Raw genomic sequence first — 19,297 nt, 5'->3', positions numbered from 1 at the left:
AAATAAAATTTGATTGATTGATTGATTTGTTTTCTAACAGCGAACTTTGTCAACTTTCTTCTTATTTTAGCATCAGCGCCTCCTCCTATCACTCCTGAGCTGAACTGTATAACTGGTAATGGTAAAAACTACCGCGGCACAATTTCTGTGACTGAGAAAGGTAATAAATGCAAAAGGTGGTCGGAAACTCGCTATACACCTGAACTATACCCCTGCAGGTAGGAGACACAACCTACTCTCAATAAACAGAACAATAGTTGAATAAGTTATGTTAAAAAAATGACAATATTATTATTATAATAGAAAGAAATTCAACTGATGAATATAAAGTTTATTTTATATGCGTTAGTGGCATTATTTACACATAATATTTGGTAACAAAAGTTGCTTTTTTTAAATTGTTTTCAGTGATTTAGACAATAATTATTGTCGTAATGTGCTGGGAACGGGAATCCGACCATGGTGTTACATCCATAACAACGATTGGGAATACTGCAACGTGCAGCAATGTTATGTCTCCTCTATTGGAGGTACAGTAAATACAAAATATGTCTAAGTTATGTATGTAATTAAAAGTGTTTACATTGAAGTTAACTGGTCTTCATTTTGGTTTTCTGAAGATATTTAATCTCTAATCAAAAAGGTTTGTTCAGTTGTAAACGATGGTTGGAAGTATCAGGCTAATGAAGTCATGCTAACAGGAGTGTTGTCACCAATTGGGCCATAAAGAACACAAGCTGTTGCTCATTTTCTCAGCAACATTTTCTGAGTTTAACAACTGTTCAATGCAGCATTAAAATGGCAAGAATAGTTTAAAAAGAGAATCTGGTTTGAAAAAGTCTTGTACGATCAGCAGTAAACAATCAGGTTTCTGATATGTGATGGAGCTTTATGAGTTTGAAGGACAATTTGGTTTTGTGATTTTTGTGATTTGTTGCAACCAAACATTTCAGTACTGTAAATGTTTAGCTACGATTAGCTACAGAAATCAATTTGTTTCTCAGTTGTGAATTTTGCTTAAGTATACTCAAAAGTATCTTGAAAATTTTTCTGAAGTAAAAGATTTTTATTTTCTAACTTTAAATGATATTTATCTAGTAGGATGCATTGTATACCTACATTTTAAGATTTTCTTTCATCTAACATGAGTTTGCAAACATGAATGAATGCACTGATGAGTTAATATCCAGTTAGTGACAATTTTTTCATCTTTTTCTAAAGCAGATGACTATTATGACGATTGAAGTCAGACATTCATCATCTTCAAAGGGAATCTGATTAACGCTGAGCCCAGCGCTGTCAGTTTGTCTCATGTAATGTCAAATTGTGTTTCATTGATTTTAAATTTCAATAAAAATGTTAAACCTCAACGTCAAACATTTATTTCTTACTTCTTCCACAGTCACTATACTCTATTGCAGTAGAACGTAGCATGTTGCACTATGTTGAATACATTATACTATTGTGTGTAACATACATTTTACTGTACTCATAATAAAACATGTTATGTTAAACTATGTGTGTAAAATTCATCGTACTGTACTGTCATGAGCATAGAATATATATTTATCATGACACATAATTTTACATGTTTGGTTTTATAATGACCAAGTGTATCATTATGCATTTATCACATTACACACAACATGGTGATTTATGATCTGACACGTAGTTCAGTATGGTTTATTTCATCATGACACAAAATGAGGTGATTTAAAATTAACAAACTGACTTATTTTTTACACAATGGTTACCACAATGTAGGTTTTTTTTACACTAATTTTCTGCTATTTTTTACCATGAGACCACCAGTGTGTCAAACAGTGTACTCTGACATACACTCACCGGCCACTTTATTAGGTACACCTGTCCAAATGCTTATGCTTATTAATGCAAATGTCAAGTATAGTGTAACATTTTATCATGAAACATAATGTAGAATATTTAGCTTATTTTATCACAAACTCAGTTTAGTATTATGCGTTTTGAATTATTCCGTGATTTTGTAACACAGAGCAGCAGTAAGATTTTCATGACGTTGCATAATGAGACAGTATAGCATATTATACCATGACACACATTATATGATGCACATTATGATGATATAGAATAGTATGTATACTGTATACTCTGATACTTATATACAGTATGGCTTAATTTTCACATTTGAACTATAATGTATTTTATACAGTGGTATGGTGTGGTACATGTAGTATAGTACATTTTACCATCAGACAGTATATTATAATGGGTATTATAAAATATAGCAGTCTACATTTTTTTGTTAAAGACATATATGATTTATTTTGTCATGATACATATAGTACAGTACAATATGTTTTGCAGTATACTGTAACAGTTAAACATAAAACAATACTGTTGAATGTATTTTTCACACAGTGTAGAACAATATTATTAATACAACACAAATTATATTAAGCATTTGCAACTTTGTAGCGCTAAATGTTTTCCACACACAAAATACGATGACATTTTACCATAATGTATGTTCTGTTATGTTTTTTTGACAATTATTGAATGATTAATTTATTTTATGATGTGTTTTGTAGTGCGATGTTTAAGTGTCACAATAAAAAAACTAGACAAAAAGAGGAAGAAAAATGTAATTTTTGTTGAAACTTCAGTTATGAACATTATGTTTTAAAATCCAGTTGTAAATTGATTCCAGGGCATTTCAGGTCGACTTAAACCTTTTTTGTTGACTGGACCAAGAAAACAATAGAAGCCAACTAAAAAGCTGACCATCATGTTGTATTGTGAAAAAACAATAAAATGCCTAACTTTAGAAGTAAGACTTTGTATTAAAAACACATAAAAAAACTAATTTCTTAAGTTGGAGCTAATTTGTTAAAATAAAACTAAGCCACTTCATTAGTTTTCAAGACGTGCTTCACTTCCTAATTTTCTTCTCGTTTCCCCTTTTTCCTGAGAAAACAAAAGACTTTAAGTGAATAACAATAAAATTGAATTATAGTGTGTCAAAACACAATAAATCTACAACATATAAGTTACAGGATAAAATGCTAAAGTCTTACTGAAGACTTAGCATGAAGGGTTAGTGGGGTTTTTTACCGATGAGGAAACTCAACGTCCTCGATGGTATCAGGCAGAGCAACTCCTCTGGTTTCAGGCAGCAGCAGAACCAAACCTCCAGCTACCAGAGCTACAGCTCCTGTTCAGGATAACAAGAAGGTCAAAGAAGCCAAAGTGGATCAACTTTAACCTGAACCAGACGGCTCTGGTCAGTATTTGCTTTTTTTCATTAACTTAAGATCAGTTTATACCAGATTAAGACATCTTTGGAGCTTTGCCACTTTCAGTATTATGGTAATTCATTCTATCTTTGTTTTTTTTGTGTCACATTTAATATTTGAAATCATCAGACATCCTGTGTAAAAACCAAAATACAGTTTTTAAATAGTGATTTAGTTTCTTCAGAAAAAAAATCAACTGGCACTGTTCAAAAATATTTATCCTGTTAAATCACAAATACTAAAAAAACACATTGTTTGGTCCAATTTCAGCAGCCAGTCCCTGCCTGGCCTGTAAAAATCAAGAAATCACTTAGAAAGAACCTGAGTGACAACATGAAGTAGGCTTTAAGATCCCAGAAAGCAATATAAAGAAGTTGAAGACCAGGTGAGAAACAAAGTTACTAACATCGATCAGACTGCAAACAGTAGCAAAGGCATTTGGATTGCCCAGGTACCTGGATGTCAATCCAACACAACGGAACATATAATCAGAAACCTACCAAAGATAATGAGAGGCAGTTCAAGCCAGATGCTGGCCAGTCTGTAGAGCAAGAAGGGAGAAACAATTCCTCCAATATCACAAAGAGTGGAGCAAACCGACACTCCGAGGTTCCTACAACAAAAGGTTAGAGAGATTAGTTATATGGTACATTAATGAAGTCATCAAAAACAGTCAGCCCAACGGATGCTTATTCATTGATCACCTGACACAAGTCGGGTAGAGCTCAGTGTTAACAAACACCACCATCTCAAAGGCCATGGTGATCCCCAGCCGACCGATGCAGGCCACTATGGTCTTTAACCAGAACATACCTGAAGAACAAAGTATTTATGCAGTGGCTGGTTTTATGCTTCTTCCAAATTTTAGCCGTTAAGTCTTACTGTCAGGAATGAAAGCAGTGACGATGCAGGAGATTCCAGCTACGATGTTAGCGGACGCAAAGGGAAGCCGACGGCCGATCCGCTCAATCGTCAACAGGATGAGGAACGCGGCGGGAAACTCAACCAGACTGGAGATGAGGAAGTCGATGTAGACGTTTCCTCCTGTTATCCCCACCCGCATGATGAGGCCCTGATAAACCACAGCGCTGGTGAACCTAAGGAATAAAGACATGAAAGGTTAAATCTTTCCTCTGTGCAGGGCTGGAATGATCTGATGCTTTAGATGAGCCTGACCAGTTAAACATGAGGATGAAAGTGTGTTTTCTCATATTGGGAGTTCTGATCAAGTCCAACAACGAGGCAGAGGTGGAGTCAACTTCATCACCAATTAGTACCTATGATAAGACACAATTCACTAAAATTACAATAGCAACAGTAATGCAGTTATGGATTAAATTATCCAGTAGTTTAAAATATGTTAGGTTTCTGGTTAAACCTGTTTGTTTTTTACTCTTTGAGTAGAGAATCCAGAAATTTTACTCAAGTAAATGTAACTAGTTACTACAATTTTATTTTGTGTGATTTTAATATATTCCTGGTCAAACTCAATGAATGTACAAATACATGCTGAAGTGATGGAGTGAAGGAAGCCTATTAAAAATGTTCTCCTTATTGTATTAATGTATTATTTTATCAAAGCAAAATAAAAATGTACTTAAACCTTGTTAAAGAAAATAATCTAAATCCTTCCACTTCAGAGGAAAGGAATAGACTAATGACAGGATTTACCTCAAAATGAGAGGAGAGTTTCTTCCTGTTCTCCTCGGCAATAGCCTTGGTTATTTCCAGAGCTTTTGAGGAATTGTTTTGAGAGATGAGCCACCTTGGAGACTCTGGGATAAACCTGGCAGATAAAACCACAGAAACATTTTAATCTCCAAGCAGGCAAAAGGGTCGTTTCTTTATAATTTTCATAAGATCAGTTACCTGTATTCTGACAGCAGCAGAATGCAGGTTGCATAAACTGAGAGGATTAATAAGTTCTCAGAAAAGCTTTCCTGGACCTCGTTCTTCTAATCAATAGATGAATAATTTGCTTGGCATAGAGATTTATTAACGGTTGGATACGTTCACTGGACTTATGTTCCAGCTTAGTCATGCACCAACACAGTGAATCTGCTCTGTGCTAAAACTCTGGAAAATGAGTTAATGTTTCAGGTGATCATCAGAGCAAAGGTGAAAATGTGGTCTCTGTTCTGTGATTCTACCATCAACAGAACATAGAAAATGTTCAGATCGAAAGAAAGAACTGGCAGAGTCCAGTGGAAATTCTTCATGCCATAAAATGACGTTTTTAATCTGTAGCATCACAAAATTGCTGAAGTTGCTTGTTAAAATCACATCTCTAATGGACAAACTCAAGCCCTTTCAGTAACGGACTGCTTAATCCTGTTTGCACAAAGGAGCGTTATCACAGATCCTTCCTCCTGGCAGCTGGAAGACTTTAAAACCATCACTACTCCCAATAAACTCTGTAAGTGATAACATTCCTGCTGTTATTTTCAACTTTTTAAAATTCTTGATAAGTTTGTTTTTTTTATACAAATATACACGTACATGAACATTTTTTAAATTATCCTACTCATTTGCACATTTCTTTGAATCTGCGTATGTTAATTTAGTATTATTTCACCTTATACTTTTATCATGGTGTCACTATTATATTTTTTTTTTTTTGTTCAGTCCTTGACCATCTTGGGATCAATGTTTAGCGTTACATAGATTATATGCGTCTCTAAGCTGTCAGATAATTGTCAGATTATTCAGTAGAAGCATTTTGCTTGCTGTGGAGAGTGAATCTTCATCTGTGCAGACAGAGAGTCTACATTGCATTAATTAAAGCAATGCTAAATGTTGCACTATTTGGATTGCAGTTGCAGCATACATATGAAAGGACACATTAATTTTACATGCATTGCAAATCTAGTCATGTAAAATGTGTTTGGCTGGTAATAACTGTGTAATAAATACTTGTTACATATCAGATGCATAGAAAGATACACAATTATAATACAGGAGTATTTTTGAAGAAATCTGAGGATTAAATTCTTTCGATATCCTAATTTACTACAAAAGAAAACCATCCATAGGGACAGATTACAAAAATAGTAAAAATGAAGGCCATCATTCAGCTGCAAGTATTTACATAAGGACCAAAAACTGCAGTTTATTACCAGTAGTAAGCAAAATAAAGAACATATGGTGCCGTGAAGGCAACCTGCAGCCAGCGCCAGTCAGTGATGAAGTAGGCGAGCAGAGGGAGGATGAGGAGCCCGATACTGAAGAACATCTGGTACAAAATGCCGACTGTGCGTCTGTACTTTACCCCAACTAATTCTGTTACTAAAACAACAGAAAAGGCAGAACATTAAGCCACGTTCTGTTTTAAAGAGAGAAGAAGACAAAATGTGGACGCTCATCATTACGCAGCACATATATGGCCATCCAGCCTCCTTTGACGCTGAAGCCGAAGATGGCCCTGAGCACCAGGATGACGACGTAGTTTGGTACTACAGCCAAACCGATTCCTGCTACTACGTTTATCACGTTGGAGATGAGGAAACTCTTCATCCGTCCAAATCTACAGAGAGAAAAAGCAAAAACAGCACATGATAGATTTTGCTAATACTCCTAATTTTAAACTACTGTCTGTTTGTAAACAAATGGCTAAAAGTTTGTTTATTCTTACTTTTTTGGGATATTTTTGTTATTCTGTGTAGGTATTTATCACGGCCCTACCTGTCAGCAAGGTAACCAAAAGCAAAGCTGCCAACCAGGAAGCCCATGTTGAGAGTTGACTGGTACATATCCACCAGCCATCCATCTGAACACACCAGGTTGAACTGAAAATATTTCAATAGAAAATGTGAAAAATTGCAAAGTGAAAATGATAAAATAAAATCAAGAAGCCAATCCTGTGAGATAACTGGGTGTCAGGTGTCAGAGTGGTGCAGCACAGGGTGGACATGTACAAAAAAATTTTATTTTAGTGATTAAAGATGTCAAGTTTGCCAAAATGTGTTATTTTATGCTTTGAATTTATTTTGTTTATTGAAGAAATTGTTTTTCCAGACAGTTTTTGGTGTACCCAGCTCTCTTGCTCCTGGTGGTTGCCATAGCAACCAGTAACTGACGGCTCCTCCCCCTTTTTCTGTTGCCGCGGGTAACCGTGGTTCACACTGGGATCAGCTCTGTGTTTTCTTTACAAGTATTATATTTTAAGACGTATGAAACAATTAAACACTGTGTAGTCGTACACAATGTCTCACGAGTAATTTTACCATTTTTGTACGTTTTTGTACGTTTTTAACTGTTATAATTTTTTTTTACCTTTTCGTCAAATGCACATATTTCTTTCTCACCTCAGTGACAAATGACTTCCTGCCTTGATAATGATATTCCCATCCTTCCTGAAAGACAGAAAACAAAATAAAAAAGAAACTTGTTCATTAAAAACAAGTGAAGGACACCTAAACCTTTGGAGTTCTGGAGTTGCCATGTTGGCAGGTGTTTGGGATCGTATTAAAGATGTCAGTTATAAAAATGTCTTAAAAGCAAACTCATCTCAGACAAGAATGTTTTCTGTGAAATGAAAACAACTCAACACCAAAATTGCATTTTTTGACCAAATTTTGCAATGGAAACACTTCTAACGAGCAGATTGTGGAAACTCACTTTAATTGATTTTATTTTGGTGGTTAAAGCAGGTACTTCATCCTGTGGTGGACAACTGGTGAACTTAAAAAAGTTGAGCATAAAGACCAACACTGTAAAAGTGTGAAATAACCGACACCCACTTAAAAACCATTTACTAACATAAACAACTGCATGATTTGTCTAATTTAACTGCCTGATTGACATTAATTGACATTAATGGGAAATGAGGCATACTGAAAGGATGCAAATTAAACTTTTCATTCCAACCCTGCACACCCTCCCTGACTAAACTACTGACACTGATGGAAGCGTTGGCAGCTGTTGCATGAATACGACATATATATATAAAAAATTTACAACAAAAATGACATTTGTTCCTAGGTAATTAGTTCGTCTGACGCCACAAAGAGACATTTGTTGCTTCTTTCACAGCTCCAGATGTAAACAACCCCGTTACATTTTTGCAGGACGGGAGCAAGAGGAGAAAACATGAATGTGGAGCAGCTCTGCTGCCTCAAACAGGAAAAAAAAAAAACATTTCTTTAAAGATTGTTTACATCTTTATGTAACTTCAGGTTCACAGAGGAGCTAACAAGAAAAGCAAACACCAATACAGTGATCATTTCTGAGAAGAGCAACATTGTCTTCTGTACATTTATTGTTATTTTTCACCCAGTGTTACAAGGTTATGAATTTGGATGTTTTTCAAAACTTTAGGGCCTGGAGAATTTGCTTCAGTAATCCTTTAGCAGAACGGAGGTCACAGATGAAGACTTGTTCCTGAATCAGAGGTGAACGGTTTTGTCTTTTTTGTTTATCCCTTTCCGACATTCAGAGATCAAAACAAGGATCTGAAAAGGCGATGACTGCCAGAACATCACAGCGGTTGTTTACCTCCATTGTCAGATGGCCGTCGATCATTACGTTACAAACCCAGTTCTCTGACCTTCAATAACTAAGACTTTCACAAATAAGGTTGCACCGCTGGAGAGACAAAAATTAAAAATTGCTTGGTCCTTTGTGTCTTGTTCTCCATGAGAGTGGGGGAAATTAGTCTTGCACACTTTGCACCATCGAAATGTGACCTAAACATTTGTCCCATCTGATGGTGTAAATGTGTAGGTCTAATGAGAAAGAAAGAAATAAGTCAGTTTATTTCATTGTATTGTTGGCATAACAGTGTAATTGAAGCAGTGACACATTTCCAGGTTCTTGTATTCTACAACTTTTCCGCTAGAGGGCAGAATTAAAAATACACTTTCACCTGTTGCAGAGGTCAGAAACACACTGAGGCAATAAAAATTATTTTAATTCCATATAATGTGTGACTTATTTTATGTAGATACTGGGGCTCTACAGGAACTTGTTTATGCCATCAGCTGGAAAACTTCCTATATACTAAGGTAGAAGGTTTGAGATGCTGCATTTTCAGTTTACTAAGAAACTAGAAAATTTGCTTTTCTTTGCCAACCACAAGAATGAAAATCTGCCAGATGAACGCATGAGAAGATGCTGAAGAGAGCAGAAGAGAGATGGAGCTCAAAGAAAAACAGAAACGGAGCTGAAAATATTTTACATCAAGTTCAATGGACAAAGCAGTGACATGCCTGCACTCAGGAAGTGTTGGAGAGAAAATTTTAAAACTTGCATCAATAACACTTATATTCCCTCAAAGCAGACACCTGTGGCTACGTTTCAATGCATAAATTATTTCTATATAGTGACATATGACGAGACAGCAGCATTTTGTTCGTGAAACAGCAAACAAACGTCAAAACATGTCGGTTACTATAGTGACGCATTCTGGCAGCTGAAGATCCACCAGTGGATTACACTGAAAAACTGAAAACAGACAAAAATCTGCATAGAACTTAAATCGTGATTTTAGAAAAACTGTAAGAGATATCAAAAAGATGAATCATTTGAAGATAATTTAACTCCTTGTGACTGGATTAAAAGTGGAATGGAGTTTCTACATTAAAGTAGGCAGAAGCTGTAAGCTGTCAAGGAGCACAAAGTGCTAAATTTTGTGGAATTCTGAAGAATTTCAATGCATTTCAATAGAGTTGAAATTCACATAAAAGATTAAATATTTCAAAAAGTAGAATAGATTAAATTACCAAAAGTAATAGTGCAGTTCCCCAGAAGAAGCTGAACATTTTGATATACGAATTGTTAAAATCGGTTGAAGTATGCAGAATAAACTCAGAAAACATACAGAACATGGAATAATAATAAAAAAGAGAAACAAAATCTTAAGAAGTGGCAATGCTGAATGCATCCTATTGCAAGAAACTGACCTTGCATGGTGTAACAGCCACTCCGCTAAAGTCCAGTCCTTCTGGGTCACAGTTGAGTTCTGTGTTGTTCCAGTCCACCTCATGCTGATCGCAGCTGCTGTGCTGCAGGACTCCTGAGATGTTGACCAGCGGCGCCGTCAGGATGCGACTCTTCTCCAGGCTCCATCCGCAGGCCTCCCTCCTCTCCACCAGCGCAGAGTCCCGGCACCAGTGATCCGGCGTGAAGCCCTGGAAGACAATCCCAACGTAGACGCCGGAGAAAGGCAACGACAAGAAGCAGAGCATGGCGAAGATCCGCTTCTGGCAGCGGCCGAAAGAGCCGGCCTCCTCCAGGAGGTCATCAAAGGTCGCCATCCAAACGCTGAGGTTTGAGTGTTTGATGCTGGTCTGTTCGGCTCACTGCAGCTTACTGTAAAGGTCTGCCCTCAGAGATTTCCAACGTTTAAATATTGCGTCACTAAGCAGGTCAATGTCCGGAGGTAAAGTCCAAAAGTTTGGTGAAAAAAAATCTAAAATCTGCACAAGAGGGAAAACCTTCATTCTTTTTAATGAGTGAATGACGGAGCAGTTATCCAAACTTTAATAGGCATAATTTGTAACTAAAATTCACAAGCATGCTTTTTGTTTTCAATGAAGTATTACACAATCACAGGTTCAAGGAATACAGATAATCATTAGTATCCAGGAATGTTTAGGATTCAATGATTTACATATTTACAAACGGCTTTAAGTGGAGAGAAAAAGAACATCTCCATAACCAGCTTAATAAACATTAATTGAAATAAAGGAAGGAGGATCAGGAAAAACAAATGTTTTTTCTTCGATACAGAATAAAGTCAAAACTTTCAAGAAAAATGTTGAAATGCTGAGAAAAATGTCAGAATTCAGCTTTAAAGTTAACACTGACAATAATGTGGAAATAAGGCAGAATGTTTAAGATGTTTATATCTAAAGCAGAAATAATTTCTCTCCTATTAAATCTTATTCTAAAAACATAAATCATATTTACATGAGGAATAATTGATAATTACTTTTTATACTTTTTTCTATTTCATTTTTAATCTTAAAATGGGAACGCAACAGCAGCAAAACTTCCTGATTGTTTTTTTCTTCTTCATAGAAATATAAGTAACTTTTCTCCACATAAACAACAGACCAGAAACAATATGTAGACAATAAATTATGAAGGCGAGTTATTGTGAACTAATGAAGGTTCATAGACAATTTAGTTTGAACATGAAATCATGAAGTAAAAACTTCAATTTTCTGCCTCGATATGTTTCAGCTGCATGATTATCGCCCTCTGCTGGCTGAAAAGCATCACGTCAATTTTAAGCAGATTAGTAAAATCACAAAAAAATTGTACCTCTGAACAAAAACGCTCAGCACTCCAGTTTATTTAGAATAAAACTCTTTAATAATTTAATACTGTAGCCAAACAGCAGAAAACATAAAAGCAGATTCATCTTAGCTCTAACTTCTGTGAATATGTGAATAGTACAGCAACAATATAAGGTTTTAATAAATCCAAACATATGAAAACAGAGTTGAGGAAGAGAAATAAATAAATCAGACAGCTGCTGGTTCTTTGCAGGACGACACGTTGCTGTTGGGCAGCAGGTTGGCCAGCTGCTGGGTCTGCAGCTTCGTCTTTTCCTTCACCCTGAACACAAACATCATGCACGGAAAAACCTTTGTTCACCGACGACTGCAACAACTAGCAAAAAAATCTGAAGCCGATTAGTTAATTTATAGGATAGAAAATCTAAATTTTAGCTTAGTTCGCTTCAGGAAGACAGATAATAAACACAACTTTTTAAATATTTTGCTAGATATGGTTAAAGAATGACAACAGAGATTGGGCCAGGCCAAGAAAAAATAAATAAAATAAATAACGAGAATTGCGAGAAGTCATAATATTGCGGAAATAAACTCGTACGAGAACAAAGTCATATTACAAGAATAAAGTCAAAATATAATGAAAACTCTGACAACAAAAAGAGAATTAAAGTGATGCTAAGACCATAAAAAACACATATTATTAGAATAAACTTGTATGAGAATAAAGTCATTATATTGTGAGTTTATTCTCATTTTGTAATATTACAACTTTTTTCTTATACGACTTTATTTTATGTATTTCCACATGTACTTTTATTTCTATCACTATTTCTTAGCCTGGCCCTAATACTCCGTTGTAAAAAAAAAAAAAAAAGATTATTGTGGAAGTTTAGTTTCCTCTGTCAATCTTTTATTTTTCAGTAAAAAATAATGTCTCCCCCTGCTGGCTAGTAGATAAAATATTGGTTTAATTTTTAGACTCCGTTTCTTTTCCTCAGTTTGATTCTTTAATCTACATTCATGAATGAAACTGGACATTTAAAATATTCTCTTATTGTGTTAGGGTTTTTTTGTAGGATGCAGCTCACCTCTCAGGAAACTCGATATCGTCGATGGTGTCAGGCAGCGGCACACCTCTGGTTTCTGGAAGCAGGAGAACTAAACCACCAGCCACGAAGGCCAAGCATCCTGCAGAGCAAATTATAAACTCAGCTTTATAAACATGTTTACTTTTCATTTTTTGTCACAACTCAAAGTTTCAGTTATTACTTAAAATGAGTACATAAAACAAGCTCCTCTTTTTTGCTGAAGTTCCTTAAGTTACACTGTTGGTTGTTTAAAAAACTAAGAGCATACCAAAAATGATGAGTGGGAGCTCAAGCCAGACGACGGCGAGTCTGTAGAGCAGGAAAGGAGCGACAATGCCCCCAACGTCACACAGAGTGGAACAAACCGACACGCCAAAGTTCCTAGAAAGACAACAAGTCTGAGATTTAAGATGCTTCTCAAGCGAAGCACACAAACACAGAAAGAGTCTTACCGGACAAATGTTGGGTAGAGTTCAGTGTTTACGAAAACGACCATCTCAAAGGTCATGGTGATCCCCAGCCGACCAACGCAGGCCACCACAGTCTTAAACCAGAACATTCCTGAGAGTCGAGGAGAAATAAACTGTTAAAGTGCTGAAAAACCTGGAACAATACCTTTAGTTTTCACAGCTCATAGTCCGATATACTCAGTTTGATGAGGAATCAAAACTGCAACGTTTGTTACATTTTCAGCATTTACATTTATATTTTCAGCTAGTTACGGTTAGCTATGCGTCAAATGAAGTTAACCCTATGAAAAACCTGTTCACCTCCTCGCCTGTGGGGGCGCTGCACCAAGAACCACTGAAGGAAACAAAACGAAAACTTCTGAATGTAAAACAAAATGGAGTGGCAACAGAGTTTAACGGATGTAGGATTTCTCTTTTGTCTTTGGTGAAAGACCACAAGCCATTTCTCCCACTAGAGCTAAACACACATTTGTTTTGGTTGTATTTACCCATAATGCCTTGTGTTTTAGTTTACTTCCTGCTTTTGGAGCAGTCACATATGCATTCAAACTGCAACAGAGTTCACATCAACCGAACCGAACCGAGGTCTGTAGGCTGACCAGAGTTTGCTTTAGCGTCCGATTACACATTCACACCTCCCCAAACGAACCAGACTTTTTAGAGTTACCGTATTTTCCGCACTATAAGACGCACCGGATTATAAGGCGCACCTTCAATGAAAGGCCTATTTTAAAACTTTTTTCATATATAAGACGCACCGCATTATAAGGCGCATTGAATAGACGCTATAGTAGAGGCTGGAGTTACGTTATGCATCCACTAGATGGAGCTGCACTACAGGGAATATCAACAAAACAGTCCGACTCCGGTGGGTTAGGAGAGCCTCCTGCGATTGGGCCGGGGCGTGGCCGGACGATGGTCACCCTTCTCCATTCGCGCACAGCATGTTCGTGGAGAAAGTGGTGCTAAATGACCTGATTATAGACGATCGGTAGGTAGATCAAACTTTATTAACAAACCAGCATTCTGACAACTATCCCAGCATGCACCGCACGCTTCTTCTTCTATGGGCGAAAATGAAGTCGGCGGCTGCTTACCGTAGTTGCTAGACCTGTTGTGGCTCAATATTGGTCCATATATAAGGCGCACTGTCGGCTTTTGGGGAAATTTAAAGTTTTTAGGTGCGCCTTATAGTGCGGAAAATACGGTAAGTGAAAGCGAACCAAACAGGGCAGGTGAGAATGCTCCCTAGTTTCTCCTGAGAGCCTCACTGTCAGGAATGAAGGCTGTGATGAAGCAGGAGGCGCCGGCCACGATGTTGGCGGTGGCGAATGGGAGGCGTCGGCCGATTCGCTCGATGGTGAAGAGGATGAGGAAGGCGGCAGGGAACTCCACCAGGCCGGAGATCAGGAAGTCGATGTAGACGTTTCCTCCCAGAATTCCCAGCCGCATGATCAAACCCTGGTAGACGACTGCACTGGTGAACCTGGAGGCACCCAGACACAGAACGAGCCTTAGAAACGTATTTTTGGGATTAACGTAAAGATAGAAGCATTAAAGTACCCTAAGATTTTGAAACTGTGTCAAAATCAGGCTAAAATTAAATCCAAAAAGATTCTCTTCAGCCTGAGAATGAAAGGGTTAAAGTTTTTTTGTTTTTTTTATGTATGTATGTATGTATTTTGTTATAAGACAGATAATCTGTGAAAAGATTGATCTCTTCCACTCCTTACCTGAGCTGATATTTCTGTCTGAAGAAATGCAATACTCCTGGTCAAAAACAACCAATCAGAGCGAGGAAAAAGGTCATAATGCAATCAATCAACCTCATGTACTTGTTGCTAAATGTGCTACACTTACCCTACCAGGAAAACTGTATATCTGCCCCAATGGGTGGCTATGCTAACTAGCCTGAGCATTTACAACAAGCTCTTCTGACAAGGAGAAACTGAATCAGCCATGATTGGCAGCGCTAAGACCCGCCTCCTGGCTCTGATTGGAGATGGCACAGGAGCTCAGTTTTTTCACATCTGTCTGATACATGTTCTTATAACAGTCAGTTTCAACAAATTATTAACTTAAAACAAGCTTCTATATCTGCCTGAAAAGTTAAGTTAGTTTTGTCTTGTTTCAAATTTACTAAGATATTTGCACTGAACAAATAACTTTTGTTTTTCAAAAACTGGGGTGAAACCTGCATTTGCGTTGAGTTTTAAGAGAAAAGCTCACCAGTTGAAGCTGAGAATAAGCGTGTGTCTCCTCATTTTTGGAGTTCTGATCAGGTCCATGAAGGAGGTGGTGGAGGAATCAGCGTTATCATCCGACAGCGTCTGTAAAACACAAACATCCAGGCGTTTCACAAGCCGGGTTATCTGTGTCCAAACTGAGGAGGAGAGGTGAGTGTTACCTCGATCATCTTGGACAGAGTCTTCCTGTTTTCCTTCGCCATGTCTTTGGTGATCTTCACAGCTTTGGACTTCCTGTTCTGAGACAGCAGCCATCTTGGAGATTCAGGGATGAACCTTAGAGGTAAAAACAACAAAAAAAATCAGGAATCGTCCACAAATCCCAGTTTTTCACCTCATACAGTTTATCTAAGATATGAGCTAATTCATAAATATTTTCAAGAAATTGTGCAGCATATTGAAGGCAAATCTGACTTTCTATTACTCGACACATCAAGTAAGGCTGAGGCAGCAGGGGAGTAGAAGTGAGAAATTCTGCCACCTGCACCAAAAGAAACAATTCTGACATTTTTCTTTGTTCGCTAAAGACGTTCACTGTTTCCTCATCAGTGAGGCATTCAGGCGTCTCACCAGTAGTAGGACAGGAAGAGGATGTAGGGGACGGTGATGACGACCTGCAGCCAGCGCCAGTCCGTGATGAAGTAGGCGAGCAAAGGGAGGATGAGGATGCCAACGCTGAAGAACATCTGGTAAATAACTCCCACCGTCCGTCTGAACTCCACACCAACGATCTCTGTGACTGATTTACAAACATTTGTTTTGGATTTTTTTAACTACAGATTTAACTTATTTTTATTTATGTAGAGCAATAATGACTTTATTAGAACTGAAAAATCTCTTGATGTTTGTTGTACAGTTGGCCGATGTGTTCAATGGCATATTGTAAAGGAAAAAAATGAGTAAATTTCCATCAAAAACTCATATTTTGAGATTAATCCCAGAAATGTTCTAGAAAAAAAATATATTTTTGAACTCCATAAGTTGAAAATTTACAGGGAAAAAAAAGAAAAATCTAAATTTGAGATCTCAGAACTTTTCTACAATACATGGAAAGTTCTGAGTTTGAAAAGCTGAAAATTTGCTAGAAAAAAATTAGAAATTTTCAGATTAACCTCAGAGATTTTCTAGGAAAAAAAAAATTCTGAGCTCCAAAAGTTGTAAATTTGCTAGAAAAACCGTGGACTATTCTCAGCTTCCAAAGTCAAAAATTGTTTACTTTTGGAAATTCCTTCATTTTTTTCTCAAAAATTTTCAACTTGAAGTACAAATTTCCAAGTTTCTTTATGGTTTTTTCCTGTTTTTCCTACCAATTTTGTGACTTTTCATACTCAGAAATTTCCAACCTTTTTCTAAAAAAATTCTTAGACTAAATTAAATAATTTCTCAGTATTTTGGACTTAAAACTTTATCACAATATTTTGTGGTACTATTGTGATAATAAAAGTGATGATAAGAACAATTTGTATATGTATTTGTATCTGTGTGCCTGTTACTGTATATCACAGAGGTCATAGCATCACAAACAAATTCTGGACAGTTTTAATTGTTTTTAAACATCGTTAATTAGAATTTAATGTGACAACAATAAATAAAAATTTTATCATGATAAGAAATGTATCACGATAACTGATAAACGATATGACTTGGATGTTAAATGAAAAGATGAAAAGATTCTTACTGAGTACGTATCCCGCCACCCATCCTCCTTTCACTCCGAACCCGTACAGAGTCCTGAAAACCAGTAAGGAAATGTAGTTGGGAGCCACAGCCACCAGGATGCCGGCGATCCCGTTCAGCACGTTGGACATGAGGAAGCTCATTTTCCTCCCAAACCTGAGAGACACAAACATTTACTGGGAAATTATCCCAAACTTCGACATCGTCCTGCTCTGTAAACTCAATCAGAGCAGAGAAAGCAAACCGACCTGTCGGCCAGGTAACCGATGGCGATGCTGCCGATCAGGAAGCCAACGTTCAGCGTGGCCTGGTACAGATCCACCAGCCACCCGTCTGAACACACCAGGTCAAACTGGACACACATTCAGGGTAGAACATGAAATAATTTGAATTTTACTTGCATTAAACAGAATATCAACCTTTTAGTAATATCAGTCTTGGCTAAGATTCTCCTGCAAAATATATTTTTAATCTCAGTAGGATTTTCCTGGTGAAATAAAGGTTAATAAAAAAAATTAAAAATAAATAAGACTACAAACTTTTGGAAACCACAAAACCACATTGCATTGATTTCAGAAATTTTAAAGAAAAAAAAAGTTCTGTGGAAAAAAACAAGGAACTTTTCTGAGTTTGAAAAATCAAAAATTTTTGACTTTTCAAACTGAGAAATTTAAAAAGTTTTTTTCCTCAAATATTTCTGAGATGAATTTCATAATTTCTGAGCTTTGTCCTGGAAAAGAAACTTTTCAAACTCAGAAATTTCCATATCCTATTCTTAAAAATAATCTCAAAGTTGCTGAGTTGTTCTCTTGCAAATTTTTTATTTTTCAAACAGACATTTTTATTTGAAAATGTCTGGGATTCATCTTAAAATTGCTGAGTTTTTTCTTTTGGCAAATGTTCAACTTTTCAAACTCAAAAATTTCAGTCTTTTTCTAAAAATGAAATTTACTATGTCTTAATAGTTTTGTCTTATTTCAAGTGTAAAAAATATTTACACTGGAAACTACACTAACTTGGTAACATTTTGTGTTTTGTAGTGAAAACCAATTTTCTCCTGCAAATTTTGCTCTTGCAGAAATTTTGATCCTTCAGCAAAAGCAATAAAACTAGATCATTTTTATTTTCAAACTCAGCTTCCCTCACCTCGGTGACGAAGGACTGCCTCCCGTCATAGTCGTACTCCCAGCCCTCGGTGCAGCCGGCCGTGGGGTTTGCGCCCCGCTCCGTCTCCCGTGGATCGCAGCTGCTTTCCGTCACATTCCAGTCCACTTCGTAGCGCAAACAGCTGCTGCGCTGCAGAACCCCGGAGATGTTGAGCAGCGGCGCCGTGAGGCTGCGACTCTCCTCCCGGCTCCATCCGCAGGCCTCCCTCCGCTGCACCGCCGCCGAGTCCCGGCACCAGTGATCCGGGGTGAAGCCCTGGAACACGATGCCCACGTACACGCCGGCCCACGGCATGGACACCATGCACAGCAGGGCGAAGATCCGCTTCTGGCAGCGCCCGAACTTCCCCGCTTCCTCCAAGATGTCGTCAAAAGTCGCCATGAGTTTTGCCTCCAAGCAGCTGATCTGTATGCCGGGCCTCTCTCTGCGCACCGACCATTCAAACTGCGGGCCCAGTTTGGCCCAGTTGGGTTTTTAACGGGACCAACTGGAGCAAAGGTCCACTGAAATGCGTCTGTTCTTCGCATGCTGTGCAGCAGAGCATGAAAAACATTTGATGTGATTTTTACAGACGTCAGACGAACAGTTAGAATTTGGCGCCAAGCCTGCATGAATTTCTCAAAGCTTCGTTAACATAATTGCATCTGATGGAGCAGCTTGATGCAACCAGTTAAAGTTTAAATACTGCATGCACATTTAAACCCGCTCCGGTCTGCATTAATTCAGACAAACTCGCATAAAACACTGAAAAGTGTTTCTGTGGAGCGAAATTGAGGTCATACAGTTTTTTCAAAAGAAGGAGGAGGAAAAAAAAAAAAAACAGGGAAAAAAGATTTGAAACTGAACAGAAGCTTGAAACTGAAAAAAAAAAAAAAAGATTGTAAAGAGAAAAACAAAGATTTTACATTAAAATGTTATTTTGAAATTGAAAAGTTTGAAACTGAAAAACAGATTTTGAAATTGGAAAAGATACACTGAATAAAAAGATTTGAAGCGGAAAAAAAAAACATTTGACACTGAAAAGAGATTTGAACCCGAGAAATTATTTTGTAACTGAAAGAACACTGAAGCTGAAAAACAATTAAATTGAAGATTTGAAACTGAAAAACTTGTTCAAAACAAATTTTCAGTTTC

General features: G+C 37.2%; 3 protein-coding genes across 3 annotated transcripts in view; 1 reads left to right on the top strand and 2 right to left on the bottom strand.

Moving 5' to 3' along the window:
• Positions 1-1,057, top strand: part of plg (plasminogen) — a 38,923-nt gene extending 37,866 nt beyond the window's left edge. Inside the window, exons 45-46 of the mRNA XM_015035348.1 lie at positions 71-218; positions 409-1,057. Coding sequence (XP_014890834.1) covers positions 71-218; positions 409-556 — 296 coding nt within the window. The 3' untranslated portion in view covers positions 557-1,057. The remainder of the gene's footprint in view (positions 1-70; positions 219-408) is intronic.
• A 1,219-nt stretch (positions 1,058-2,276) lies between these two features.
• Positions 2,277-10,596, bottom strand: LOC106949243 (solute carrier family 22 member 2-like). Its single transcript, XM_015035372.1, has 12 exons — positions 10,175-10,596; positions 7,580-7,627; positions 6,957-7,060; positions 6,644-6,798; positions 6,392-6,560; positions 4,947-5,061; positions 4,452-4,552; positions 4,158-4,372; positions 3,980-4,088; positions 3,776-3,888; positions 3,094-3,193; positions 2,277-2,946 (listed from the first exon to the last, which is right to left on the bottom strand). Exons 1-12 carry the CDS (start codon positions 10,526-10,528, stop codon positions 2,919-2,921), a joined length of 1,611 nt encoding a protein of 536 aa, XP_014890858.1. The 5' UTR covers positions 10,529-10,596; the 3' UTR covers positions 2,277-2,918.
• Positions 10,597-11,550: 954 nt separating this feature from the next.
• slc22a2 (solute carrier family 22 member 2) lies at positions 11,551-18,989 on the bottom strand. Its single transcript, XM_015035370.1, has 11 exons — positions 18,143-18,989; positions 17,245-17,348; positions 16,998-17,152; positions 15,890-16,058; positions 15,481-15,595; positions 15,303-15,403; positions 14,345-14,559; positions 13,056-13,164; positions 12,872-12,984; positions 12,604-12,703; positions 11,551-11,837 (listed from the first exon to the last, which is right to left on the bottom strand). The coding sequence occupies exons 1-11, from the start codon at positions 18,542-18,544 to the stop codon at positions 11,744-11,746; spliced, it is 1,677 nt and encodes a 558-aa protein (XP_014890856.1). The 5' UTR covers positions 18,545-18,989; the 3' UTR covers positions 11,551-11,743.
• Between the last annotated feature and the right edge of the window lie 308 nt (positions 18,990-19,297).

The sequence above is a fragment of the Poecilia latipinna genome, unplaced genomic scaffold (assembly GCF_001443285.1).
Source record: "Poecilia latipinna isolate Pla-1442-1.1 unplaced genomic scaffold, P_latipinna-1.0 Scaffold332, whole genome shotgun sequence".
Classification (NCBI taxonomy): Eukaryota; Metazoa; Chordata; class Actinopteri; order Cyprinodontiformes; family Poeciliidae; genus Poecilia; species Poecilia latipinna.
The sequence above is the reverse complement of the archived record's forward strand: the minus strand, read 5'-3'. Positions and strand labels throughout refer to the sequence as shown.

Coding starts and splice junctions, on each gene's coding strand:
- LOC106949243 (XM_015035372.1), bottom strand. CDS start 10,528: ATGGCGACCTTTGATGACCTCCTGGAGGAGGCCGGCTCTTTCGGCCGC. Junction 7,061..7,579: donor GGAAGTCATTTGTCACTGAG/GTGAGAAAGAAA, acceptor AAATATTTTCAG/TTCAACCTGGTGTGTTCAGA. Junction 4,553..4,946: donor AACTCTCCTCTCATTTTGAG/GTAAATCCTGTC, acceptor GTCTTATCATAG/GTACTAATTGGTGATGAAGT.
- slc22a2 (XM_015035370.1), bottom strand. CDS start 18,544: ATGGCGACTTTTGACGACATCTTGGAGGAAGCGGGGAAGTTCGGGCGC. Junction 15,596..15,889: donor CTCTTCCTGTCCTACTACTG/GTGAGACGCCTG, acceptor TTTACCTCTAAG/GTTCATCCCTGAATCTCCAA. Junction 14,560..15,302: donor CTTATTCTCAGCTTCAACTG/GTGAGCTTTTCT, acceptor GGGTGCCTCCAG/GTTCACCAGTGCAGTCGTCT.